The 13,800-nt window shown below is 42.3% G+C and overlaps 1 protein-coding gene across 1 annotated transcript in view; it reads right to left on the minus strand.

Annotated features, from left to right (window-relative positions):
• The window catches only part of WIPF3 (WAS/WASL interacting protein family member 3), a 76,790-nt gene that overhangs the window by 41,898 nt on the left and 21,092 nt on the right, over positions 1–13,800 (minus strand). The window contains exon 2 of the mRNA XM_061165451.1: positions 12,663–12,821. Coding sequence (XP_061021434.1) covers positions 12,663–12,764 — 102 coding nt within the window. The 5' untranslated portion in view covers positions 12,765–12,821. The remainder of the gene's footprint in view (positions 1–12,662; positions 12,822–13,800) is intronic.

Raw genomic sequence — 13,800 nt, forward strand, 5'->3', positions numbered from 1 at the left:
TAGTTTTACAAACCATTGTTAGTTATCTGGTGTTTGAGTTAGGTCTCAAGGCTTATTTCAATAAAAAGTAGCAAGGGAGATAGTAGCTGCCAGCCTCACAGCTTCCCTGACATTCCAATTCAAAGTTACATGTTGGGGTGGGATGGGGAGGGAGGTTCAAGAGGGAGGGAGCATATGTATAGCTATGGCTGATTCATGATGATGTGTGGCAGAAACCAAGCAATATTGCAATTATCCTCCAATTAAAAATAAATACAAAATAAAAGTAATTTGAAAAAAGATTTTTTTTAAAAAGTCACCTGTTGCAATTCTAAATCTCAGAAGGAAAAAAAATTCCATAAATCAACTCAATGATTAGAGGTGACACCTCTGCTGGTAGTGGTGCTAAAAGCCTTAACATGAATCTCTAGAAAACCAGGAACCAGATTATATGGCAGAAGGAGGCAACATAGGTAATTTTAAGCAGATTCTATGCCTTCATAAGTCTTACCTTTTAAAAATTAAACAGCTGGGACTTGCCAGTGGTTGGGAATCTGCCTTGCAATGCAAGGGATGCAGGTTCGATCACTGGTTAGGGAACCAGGATCCCACACACCCTGGAGCAGCAGGGTGCCACAACTAGAGGTCATGTGCCCCAACAAAAGATCCCACATGATGCAACAAAGACCTGATGCGGCCAAATAAATAAATGAATAAATATTTTTTAAAAACCATGTACTATTTGGTCTCAAACATCCAATGGAATTAGTGAAAGCATGCTACATAATTCCCTCCTTGGTTCTGTTAAATCATCTCTACTTTGCATATTTTAAGGTTGCTGATGTTCATTAAAATTTTTTTTTATTATGGAACATTAGCATATACAAAATCTAAGTCATAGAATGAGTCCCCATGTACCATCATCCAGCTTCAACAGTTATCAACTCACAGCCAGTCTTGTTCTATCTGTATCCTAACCTGCTTTTCCCCTCCAAATCCCCACTTGTTAAAAAAACATACATTCTAAATAAATTTTAAAAATATATATCCAACATTGTATGATATCAAAGAAAAATGCTCTTTAAAATGCAACAATATTATTAAATAAAATTAATTATAATTTCTTCATATCAAACAATATCCCACCAGTATTCAAATTCTCCTGGTCTAACAGTAGAGTTTTATAAAGATAAAAGATTTATATGATCTGAAGAGAAACCAGAATAGAGTTTTTTTTTTAATTTACTTATTTTTAAAAAGTGAAACAAAGATGAATATTTTTAATGATAAAAGGTTCAATTCACAAAGAAGATAGACATCATAAACCATTAGACACCTTAACAACAAAGAAACAAAGATACATAAAGCAAAAATCAGAAGATATAAAAGGGAAAATAAAAAATATATAATCATAGTGAGACATATTAATACTTCAATATTGTTTTAAATGAAAGTTTGGGCCACAAAGAGAAAGGCCAAGCCATAGCATTTGAATCTCAGCATCCCTGAGGCGCCCCAAAGCCCAAAGAACATCTTTGCTTTAGCTAGGTGCTCAGAGCCAGGGCATCTAGAATTCCTGCACAAGCATCACCATTAAACCTTCCAGGGAAACGTGTGCCCTACCCTTAGGCAGCCTCTTGGCCTGCTACTATGAAGGCTGCTAATAAAATGACAAACCAAACAGCAGCTGAGAAAACAGAGCCTCCTCTAAATGTTTAAAATATTTGAATCAGGCTGCCATTTATTTCACTAGAGTGGCTCCTATAAGACACATCCTCCACCGCTCAGGTCTCCACACACACCTGATCACAACGAATGCTGTGATCAGAGCTGCAATCCCATAGTCAAGGGCTCACTGCTCTAATCTGTGGGTGAGTCCAGGTGCCTCACGCTGGTACCCTATGGACTCAGGCCACTCAATGCAGTGTGAGCCCGTGAGAGGAAAGAAGGCAGATCACTGAGCTAGCTCTTCCGATCATGCTATAAGGGTAGGTACCAGGCACCGTGGACTTAGAACCTCTGAAACCTAGAAGCAGTAACCTTGGCCTTCCAATTTGGGGACTTTTTTCAGACTCCTGGCCTGACTCCTCACTTTGAAAAGCTCAGGCTTCCAGCCTTGATCTTGACGGCTGGTCTCTGACCTCCTGCAGCACTAACCACAGGAGCCTCTGCCCTCAACTTTGTCCCAGATTTGATTACTTACCCAGCTGTTTCCTGGTCCCTGAGATAAGAGTAGATGCCGTTTACTAAGCAGGTAAACAACAGCTTCTCTTGTTATCTCATTAGAACCTCACAACAACCCCAGATTTGTGCATTCAACACATACATGATGACTGCCTACTACATGCAGGCATTGCTCAGGGGTTAACGATATACTGAGCAAAACAGACAAAAATCCCTCCCTTTCTGAAGCTTCCACTCTAGGGGCTGTTCCCTAGGAAGTAGCAGTTATTATTCCATTTGCAGATGAGGAAACTGAGGTTCTGAGTTGCTTGATAATTTGCTAGACACCACAGAACTAATAAATGACACAGCACAGATTCAGTTTCCAAGCTGTAGGACTCTACGGCCCACAGGCCTTTGTTTCTGTGCTTGAAGGAACACACCACACTGCACCATCGTGTGATCCCTATTGAAACTGACAGCCTGGCACACTAGAGGCTCAACGGATGATGACACAGGAATTGACATGCTTTTCACCTTTGTGTTTTAAATGCCGGCTGTGGTACAGGTGGAGTCCTGCTTTCACCAGCTTGAAAACACATTCACACTCCTGCACTGGGAACAGACCTTATTCAAATAGGAATCTATTATTATCATGTACAAGATTGGGTACACTGTGTTGCTTTCCCTGGGTTTTTAAAAAAGTCTTTATGTAAAGCCAAGGTCCAAAGTCTATTCTTCTAGAAACAATAACAAATTAGAATGGGGCGGATTGTGCCAAAGGACATTTAATGACTTTAGAAATAAAACCCAGGTGTTAACTTGTGCTAGCCCTGAATGTGTTACTTCTGATCTAACTGAGTTTGCTTTACAAAATATTCTTGGTAACATGTGAATGTGTTGATAGTGTTCTGACAGGACACAACATAGAATGCATCTGGCTCTGAAGGCTTACACAGGTGGAAGATGTCAAGTGTTGGGTGGTTAGTTCACAGTGAGTTTGCTTTGTAAATTACAGTATCTTCACTCAACTCACTAGTTCAGGAAGTTAGGATAGATATTGAGTGCTTACTATGTGCCTTGAACTGACCATGGCACAGACTCCCTGTCTCAGAGTTCACTCACTAATTGCTCACTGGCTCCTTTCATCCCTAGACTCATCTGTTCAGGAGAGATCCCAAAGCATTAGCAAAACCCATCCAGTGCCCGATGCTCAGAGAAGTAAGCTTAGGAAAATGGTGACTAATGCAGAGGGCACAAGGGCTCTTTAAAGATGAGACGTCAAGGACCTCATATGCAGGAAATACACAGTGAAGAATCAATGCAAGGGACAAAGTTTTGGTCTGGGAATAACCCACTGTACTTTCAGCACTTCTGTGACATGTTATTGTTGTTTAGTTGCTAAGTCGTGTCTGATTCTTTGAGACACCTTGGACGGTAGCCCACCAGGTTCCTCTCTCCATGGGATTTCCCAGGCAAGAATACTGGAGTGGGTAGCCATTCCTGTCTCCAGGGGATCTTCCCCACCCAGGGATCGAACCCATGTCTCTTGCATTGCAGGCAGATTCTTTACCACTGAGTCACCAAGGAAGCCCTAAAAGCCTAGTCATCTCCGGATTCAGGTTCTAAACTCTTCAGAAGCAGACACAGTTAATTCTGTGCAGCAAAAGCTCCGTAAATTTGCATGACAGCTTGGTCAAGGTGAAGGACAGTCTTGGGTCACTGAACTCAGAGTGCCCACTGTGTGCCTAGCAGCATTAGCAGAGACCCCACTTTCCCGAGCCCATCAAGAGCCTAGCTGCAAACTAATGACAAGATCAAGATCAAACTGAGTTCCTTTGCATTGCACCTGCCTCTTTAAAGTTGATTCTCTGCTTTTAAACCATGGGCTTTACTCAGAGGACACCTTGCAATATGCTTTTTCCATTAAAAAAAGAAAAAAAACCAACAAGCAAGTGAGAGGAAATGATGGAACCATAAAGAAAAGAAAAGGCAAGAAAAAAATAAAAGAGCAATCTAAGGAGGAGGCTTCAGCATACAGGGAGAAACATGAGAGCTCTGTCTCAGGTGTGAGAATGGGAGACCATGGACTTCCTGGCTCTTAGATTCAAGAGGTGGTGGTACCCCTGAGAAGGTCTACATCACAGGCAGCTGGTTTCATGGCTCAGAACAGGGATTCTGGTGCCATTTTGCCGGTGTGCAAACCATGGCTCTGCCAGTGACTGGCTGTGTGATCCAGGCTAAGTCACTTCCCCTCCGTGCCTTAGTTAACTCTGAGAATGACACCAGTACCTGCCTCAAAGTGTTACTGTGAGGCTTAACTCGATTATGTGCTAAGCACCTTAGAACAACACAAGGCATACAGTAAAGACCACGTAAGTGTTGGAGGCTATAGTCATCAGGGCTGCTCATTCCACCTGTATACACATTTGGAAGTAGCAGAGCACGGAGCAGCAAGGCATTCAGAGAGCCTGGGGAAGAAGCCAGCCTCTGCCCCGTGCTGGCTATATGACACTGGGCACCTTGGAGATCTCTCTGTGCCTCAGTTTTCCCATCTGCAAAACAGCGCTATCATCCCATCTCATCGGATTGCTGTAAACATGTGTGTGCTCAGTCGTGTCAAACACTTTGCAACCCCATGGACTGTAGCCTACCAGGCTCCTCTGTCCATGGAATTCTCCAGGAGAATATTGGAGTGGGTTGCCAATTGCTTCTCCAAAGCATCTTCCCCACCCAGGGATGGAACCCAAATCTCTTGCATCTCCAGCACTGGCAGGCAGATTCTTTACCACTGCGCCACCTAGAAAGCCCCCCAACGTAGACAATCCACGTTAAGTGAGTGCTTGGCCATTTGCTGGGAGGGTCCCAACATCCCTTGCCACTGGCTTATAGCTTTCTCAACCAGGTCAGGGCTGGATATCCGATTGCCAGCAACAGCCTGCAATTGGTCGTTTTTTCCCTTTTATGACAAGAAAGGAAAGAGCAGTTTGGGGAAAGAGGTACATGGCTCCCAAGGGCCCAGGTACACCAAATCGTAGTGGCTCTCCTCCATACAACAATGCACGTATGAAAAGACACCCCCGGGTAGGGGGAGTGATTCACTGGCAGTTTTTCTAGGAATGGTTACACTGTAATTGTAGAAGATTTCAAAGGCAAAGAGCCAGCAGCTTCAGGTATAAAACGAAGCTCCGGTTTGTAGGCTAGTGATTGCTGCTACTGAGATGGTGGAGGGTTTTGAGGGCCACCTTCTGGCCTAACAGCCCATGGCTGCTTTTTGCCGTGTACCCTGGCTCAGATGCTGCGTGACAGTGGCTGAGGCTCCTGGGCACCTGTGACATTTGATAAAGGCCTCTGACGAACCCTCGCAGGCTTTTCTCGCCAAGGCATTCTGCATGGACAATCGCTGCCTCTAGAACCCCACTGCGGGCTTCTCCTTTTTCTCTTGTCACCCCTCCCACCTGACAGTTGTGAAAAAGAAACATATTTAAATACTGTCCTGAATGGCCCTTTGGAAGTATGAGTGACGGGTCCTGACACACCTCTCTCGCAGACCATGTAAATCTGCTGCAGACGGCCTCCGTTTTTCACTGAAGCTGTGCTACTGCTTAAGGGTGCAAACAGAGAGGAGAAAGAGAAAATCATGTCCTTAAAATAACTTGGAGACAAACGTGCACTTTTGCAAACTGTTAAGCAGGGACCGAATATCAACTGAATCTTATCCTAATAGTTTGGCCTCATGCACGAGCCTTTTCCTCATCCCAGTGGCGACTGTCTACCCTGGGTAAACCAACGTTCTCAATCCCTTATTAATGACAGTAATCAAAGTGCCAGAGTGTCAGGAGAATCTGAGTGACAGTATTTAAGATTTTTAAGCCTCTCAGTATTCTAAATGCACCAGTCAACATGCAAATTACCTTTTCCAGAATATAGGGTATGCAATTCTACTGAGCCTGTTTCCACCTAGGGCCCCCGACCTCTGCTTTTTTCTTAAACCACAGCAAACAAAACTCCAAAAGAGCCTCCCTTGGGGCTTCAGATATCGCTCCATTTTCCACATTTCCTTTCACAGACTGACATGTTTTTTATACCACATGAGCTCCTGCATCCTAGAGACGGTGGGAAAACCTCCCAATATTAGCCTCAGCTGGTATTTTCTGACACTGGGAAGTCTACTGCACCCATGAATCATGCAATCCTCGCACTACAAGGAGCAAAATTGTCTCACTGAGTCTCCTGAATGCAAATAAAGACTTTGGCACAGAGTAACGAGGGGACAGAACAATGAGGGGCCACAATATGTTTCTCCTTGTATATAATTTCCCTCCAGCACTGTATTAAATGTTACCCCCTGGAACGCAGGCAGAGGAGTACCTGGCACCATGATGTGTTTCTACTTAGAGTTTTGGTTTTCATAGAAAATAAATTATTATCAAGCCAGTTTCCCTTTTGATTTTAAATAAGAAGACACAGGTCCCCCCTATGATTACTGTTTCTTCCTTGCAATGTTTAAGTTGGAACAACAACATTAAAAACAATGCTACAAAAATTTGCAAATTTTCTTTTAAAATAAATACAACTGCTGTGGCCATGACCCCACTGTCAGGCTTTGTCTCGGCAACCCCATGCCAAAGAATTTATCAGCTGGTCAGAAACAGGTATAGTCCTTTTCTCTCTTGTAGACAATGTTATACAATTGTGACCAAAAAAAAAAAAAGAAATTACAGGCCCTCAAGGAGTTCATTCTTACCTCTTGGACACTACTAAGTGGCCAAAGTAGATCTGAATACAAAAGCTCACTAAAAATTCTGCTGCATTTCAAAAATCAAATCCATTGTATTTTCTTTAGCTCTTTTAAAAAGTTACATCCTCTAACTAACACAACAATAATTCCATTGTAAGTGGACCAAGGTATCAAGCGAGCAATTTTTATATTGTTACTGGATTAGCATATGGTCCCATCACTTCATGGCAAATAGATGGGGAAAAAGTGGAAACAGTGACAGATCTTATTTTCGTGGGCTTCAAAATCACTGCGGACAGTGACTGCAACCATGAAATTAAAAGATGCCTGCTCCTTGGAAGAAAAACTATGATAAACCTAGACAGCATCTTAAAAAGCAGAGACATCACTTTGCCAACAAAGGTCCATTTACTCAAAGCTATGGTTTTTCCAGTTGTCATGTATGGATGTGAAGTGAAGTGAAGTGAAGTGAAGTAAAAGTCACTCAGTTCTATCCAACTCTTTGCGACCCCATGGACTATATAGTCCATGGAATTCTCTAGGCCAGAATACTGGAGTGGGTAGCCTTTCCCTTCTCCAGGTGATCTTCCCAACCCAGGGATCGAACCCAGATCTCCCACATTGCAGGTGGATTCTTTACCAGCTGAGCCACAAGGGAAGCCCACAGATGTGAGAACTGGACCATAAAGAAGGCTGAGCACCAAAGAATGGATGCTTTCGAATTGTGGTGCTGGAGAAAACTCCTGAGAGTCCTTTGGACAGCAAGGAGATCAAACCAGTCAATCGTAAAAGAAATCAACCCTGAATATTCATTGGAAGGACTGATGCTGAAGCTGAAGCTCCAATACTTAGGCCACCTGATGCAAAGAGTCGACTCACTGGAAAAGATTCTGATGCTGGGAAAGAATGAGGGCAGAAGGAGAAGGGGACAACAGAGGATGGTATGGTTGGGTGGCATCACGACTCAATGGATATGAGCTTGAGCAAACTCCAGAAGATAGTGAAGGACAGGGAAGCCTGGCATGCTTCAGTCCATGGGTTTGCAAAGAGTCAGACATGACTTAGCAACTAAACAACAACAACTGGATTTCAGTGGGATGAGACAAAGGAATGGAGCTCGAAAGACAGGGAAGTCAGGGCAAGAAAAGATGGGAAAACAGATGATGAGGGCTAGTTTTTAGTTAGAGCCTGCTCCAGACTTCAGAAAGCCCCATCAGCCCTTTTCTCATTTCCAATAGATGCACATCCAGGGGAGGAGGTGAAGGGGAAAGATGAGAAGTTGGGAGAGAAAAAATTAAATGTTTAGCCTTGGTCTAATCCCTGGGTCTTCCAGAGCTAAGGTGAAGTCTGATCATACATATTACACAAAATGCCTCCTCCTTGCAAAGATGACATATAATAAAATCTGCCATGCGGGTCCATGAGCATAGATGTTTCAAAGTCCTGAACACTGCCTACAAAGAGTTTAACTTCATTTCCTAACCCTGCTTAGTCGCTAACTTGTGTCTGACTCTGCAGCCCCATTGGCTGTAGCCTGCAAGGCTTCTCGGTCCATGGAATTCTCCAGGCAAGAATACTAGAGTGGGTTGCCATTCCCTTCTCTAGGGGATCTTCCCAACCCAGGGATTGAAACTGTGTCTCCTGCATCCCCTGCTTGGCAGGCAGATTATCTACCACTGTGCCACCTGGGAAGCCTATTCTGTAAGTATTAAAACAAAAAACTCCACACATTTCCACTAAATTTTTATTGATGGAATTCAAAATATAATAACTGTATATAATTTTAAAAACACAGGTCAACTAGGGAAAAGGGAAATCTTTTTTTTTTTAAGGGAAATCACAAATTGTTTAATTGGTGCTCTGTCACTGTAGCATAGAAACAGCCGGAGACAATATGTAACTTAATAAGCATGGCTGTGGTCTAATAAAATTTTATTTATTGACTGAAATTTGAATTTCATATATTTTTCATGTGTCATGAAACATTATTTTTCTTTTCATTTTTTCCCAATCACTGGAAAATGCAAACACCATTCTTAGCTCGAGGGCTGTACTAAAACTTGACCACGGGCTCTGCTCTAGATGGCAGCCTCTATTGTAGAAGGTCCCACATTCTGGATGTGTCTAGTTGCCTGCTCAAAGAACACTCATTTTTGGCAGGTTACTGCAGGGTATTGCTGTGAATTTCTTCATCACAGCAAAAGGCTTGTGATAATGACAGGTGATACGAAGTTTGATCCATATCAAAGGTACATTTTCCGCTTTGTAATGAGAAGTAGTCTGTGAGTTATACTTGGGATCCTCCGTTTATTCTGTTCCCCAAATCTTCCACTATGTGGTTTTAGGTTTGATGCATGATCCTTGCCTGAGTCAATCATTATATTGGAAGTCACAAAATAAATTTGATATGATTTTCAATGGGTACCTAGAATACTGTTTTGTGGATTATATAATCATTTTTTATTGAACCTTCTGGTTTTAAATATTTAGATTGTTTCTATTTTTTTTGGTTGCTATCATAAGTACTGCTTTCATTAATATGCTATAGATAAATATTTCTGTATACTATGATGAGTTACTTAAAGGAAATTAGTTGAAGTGAAACTTGGTCATCCACTTTTTAAAGGGATTTGATCCATATTAACAAATTGTGTTTTAGGGAATTATACCAATTTTTGCTCCTATTAAGAGTAATAAGTGCCTGATATATAAGTGCCTTTGTGGCTTACCTGGAAAACAAGCATTAGAACCAAAAGAACCTAAAGCCCATTCATCATGTCACAGGCTTCTTAAGTCATCCAGCCTTGTGTGTGATGGGGGTGAATAAGTGGGAAGGGGGTCAGTAAATAAATAAACCACTAAAAAAAAAGTGAGAAGTGCCTGATTCCTAACACTCAGGCAACATTTAAAAAGTTCCATCACCAAACTGATAGATGAAATGGTTTCTAATTATTTTGACTTGTGTTTATTCAATTGTAGTGAGGTTGAAACATTTGTATTTATCCTACCTGGTCACATCCTGGGCTCATTTTTCTACTCATCTTTCCATATTGATCTATAAGATCCATTATATGCTAACGCTGTTAATTCTTTGCCTAATATATGCGTTATAAATATTTTTCCCAGATTGTAAAAAGATGTGTTTTAAAAATATTTAAGTTTACTTGGCTAGTTTCCTCTTAAATTGATTAGTTCCTCCATAAGAGGCATAACAAAAACAATTTAGAAATGAGAGAGGAAATGCAAAAAATTATCCAAATGTGGAATTATTTTTGTTTATAAGAACCTAACCATCTTAAAAGAAAAAGAATTCCCTAATGAAAAGTAAAATTTTACTATCAACATTCAAAATTCTCTTGATCTTTTCTATTTACTACATATATAGCTGATTCATGGTGCACAACATATGCATTGCCTTTAATTCATCATTCTATATCTACTTTCTATAATCAGCATAGTTACAAATGTAATTTTTAATTAACAATATGGCATAATGTAATTTTTAATTAACAGCTTGACAATGTAGTTCATTTAGTTCTCACAAATCATTTATGATTTAATTTTTCACTAGAATAAATAGCTTTGCTGTGCACATCCTTTGTATAAATTCTTTCTTGGTTCCTTCAGGGTTAAATTCTTGAGTCAGTTTCAAAAATGAAACTACTTGATTGTCAGGGGAGAAAGGGGTACATTCAGGTTTGGTGTTTTTTTGTCAGAACACTCCAGAAGGACTCATTTAACATTTGAGTCCCGTATTTGAATGTCACCAGCACAGAATCTGCCTGCAGTGCAGGAGACACAGGAGACATGGGTTTGATCCCTGGATTGGGTAGATCCCCTGGAGATGGAAATGGGAACTCACTCCAGTATTCTTGCCTGGGAAATCCCATGGACAGAGAAGCCTGGAGGGCTACAGTCCATGGGGCTGCACAGGGTTGGACGCAACTGAGCAACTAACACTTTCACTTTTCAGCCATGTTTAAGAGGGCTTATTTTCCCAAATCCCCAACAATATAGGTTTTGGTAAGTTTATTTATTCTAGCTAAGTCTATGGGTATATCATGGTACTTGAAGTTATTTTAAGTTGTGCTTCTTCAGGACCAGCAGGTCTGTGTAAGACCCATATTATAGTTTTACGTTATGTTTCTTTCACTTATAAACTGTCCATTCCATGCTTTCCTTGTGTCCAATTCAGCAGTGGAACATCAGTACTCATTCTTATTCTTTCTATGTATTGGTCAGAGAGCTTTCAGATACAACTCACAGTATGTTCGTGCTTTCTTTCCGCTGTCTTCAAGGGCAAGGGCCAAGTTTCCGGCAGGTCTATGCCCCTGCACTTCAGATACGGTCAAGGTGCCAGGCGAACGTCATGGGGTGACCTGTGACCTCAGGCACACCCTTGCTCTCACCATGGCCAGTATCTGTGGCAGCAGGGTCTCAGGCCCTCCCTTCATAACCTATACTGCCAAGGTCATGTCATCTGCGGATCTGAGGGGAGGAGTGCACCTGGGTGGGGGAAGAGAATGGCAGGTAAGGCTGTATTCCTGGCTGTTGCTGACTTGGCTCACATCACCCCTGGGCAGCCCTGCCTCTGCACGCCTTATCGCCATGGCATCTGTATCTTTCATCTTCCACTGAAAACAGGAGCGGCGGTTCTTGTGCCAGACCTGGCTCTGAGTTGGAGGATGAGGACATGAGAAGTGCTCTGGGGTTTCCTCTGAGGAAGGGCTTGCGATGAGCATTAAGCATGAACATTCTTCTAAAAGCAAGGGAAGTGAGAAGATTTTGCCCTCAAGGGAGCATTTGGCGATGTTTAGGGACATTTTCGATGGTCATAATTGGGGGTGCAACTAGTGGGTAGAGGCCAGGGATGCTGCTAAACAACCTGCAATGCACAGGACCCCCCCCCCCCCAAAAAAAAAAAACGACCTGGCCACAAGTGTCCACAGTGCTAAGGGTGAGACGGCCTGTTCTAAAACACAATAACCACTTCCTGTGCCTCTCCTTCTAAACTCAAAGCAAACTATTACACCAAGAGAGAGTATCAGCAACACACACTGAAACAGACCGAATTCAGTCTTGTGCAGGAGGGGAGATTTCATTTAGAGATGCTGGTGGCACTAGTGGTAAAGAACCTGCCTACCAGCGCAGGAGACATAAGAGACAAGGGTTCGATTCCAGGTTCGGATCGATTCCAGGTTTGGGAGGATCCTCTGGAGAAGGGGATCCACTCCAGTATCCTTGCCTGGAGGATCCCATGGACAGAGGAGCCTGGTGGGCAAAGTCCATGGGGTTGCAAAGAGTTGGAGACAACTGAAATGACTTAGCACATTTTGTTGTGGCATTTCATATGCCACTTCTCTTACTTGGTCCCAGAACCGGGCGGCTGAAGCCCAAGCTACTGTTATCAACATCCAGATCATAACCGGGAACTTGATGTGAGCAGGCCTCCTTGACTCATTGCAGACTCTCAACTGAGGTTTCCCGTGAGATGGAAGAGTTGATTAGGGAGACTCAGGAAGATTATATTGAGCAGCGTGAATTAAAAATCACGTAGACATCTGTAGAGGACGCTAGGGTAGAGGGTGGGGGCTGCCAAAGAACTGGGAGGGAAATACGTAGCCAGACTGGTTTGGAGTTAGACCCTGGCACCATAGAGCTAGCTACCTAAGATGGCACCTGCCCTAGAGGAGCTGGGTGATGGCTGATTTTGAACATTTAAAACCTGCTCAAGCGTATTCCAGTAAAACAGACAGAAAAAAACCCAAACAGGTCTTACCGGGGGTGCTGACGGTGGGGGAGGGGGAGGAGCCCCCAGAGGTGGGGGAGGTGGAGGCAGCGGAGGAGGAGGAGGAGGAGGAGGAGGCGGCGGCACTGGCATATGTCACGGCGTAGGCGTCTCTTTCTTATGAATGGTCCCAAGACAACGGTCTCCGCTCTGGAAAGGAGAAAAGGCAGAGCTTTAAACTTGGATGTCTTTATTCATGCACACGTCACACAAACATACAGATTTTATGGGTAGTTTGATTCACTTGCCATTCATTCACTCTTCTTTCAATAAATACAGAATAACCACTGTGAGGCAGGCATTGTGTCTACTGCTAGAGACTGAAAGAAATAGCCAGATTTTAGAGAGAATTAGGTAACAAAACTGATAAAAATTTAGCTATTTATGTCTCAATATAATAGAACATGTGAATACATAAATAGCAACACTTCATTCCATAACAACTATTTCAAGTAACAGAGTCTACCTCTTTAAGCATTAAACATCTATCATTTTGGATGCAATTTAAAAGTATTCTGCACATACTCCCATTTTCCTAAGCAGAGCAAATGGAATGAAATTCAACCTTTTCTGAATGTTGCAGGCTCAATGGTCACTCAGGTTGCCAGCCCGCAGCCAGGCTTACATGGGCATTAGTTATTTTCCTGCTTCTTTCTGTTGTCACTCTTACTTTTCCTGCTGTTCTTCTGTTGTTAGCTCTACACTATCATCTGGGTGGGAGCCTGACACTTCTCCCCAAAGGCTTTATATCCAGTATTTGCTGCATGGAGGGCTTTGGGGTATGATTCTGCAAATATGGTTATGTTTCCAAGAGTTAATATTGGAGGATGTCTGATCTCCAGATAAATATGGCATTGCTCTGTAGAATGTGTTTGCATGCATATGTCTGTGAATGTTTTAAAATCTAGAAATAGAAATAAACCTCAGACGTAAGCAAGCGTAATTTTGTTTTTCTGTCCTTCTAGTCACTGGAAGACTGGAACAAGGCCTGTGCCTCTGTTTCTTCAATGTAAAATCCCAATTCATTTATAGTATTCTAGCTTTTATTTTTGATTTACCAACAGCCTTTACCGTTTGCATCATGATCTTTATTAGTTATCTATTTTACATATATTAATAGTAGTATGTT

This window comes from Dama dama, chromosome 18 (assembly GCF_033118175.1).
Source record: "Dama dama isolate Ldn47 chromosome 18, ASM3311817v1, whole genome shotgun sequence".
NCBI classification, from domain to species: Eukaryota; Metazoa; Chordata; class Mammalia; order Artiodactyla; family Cervidae; genus Dama; species Dama dama.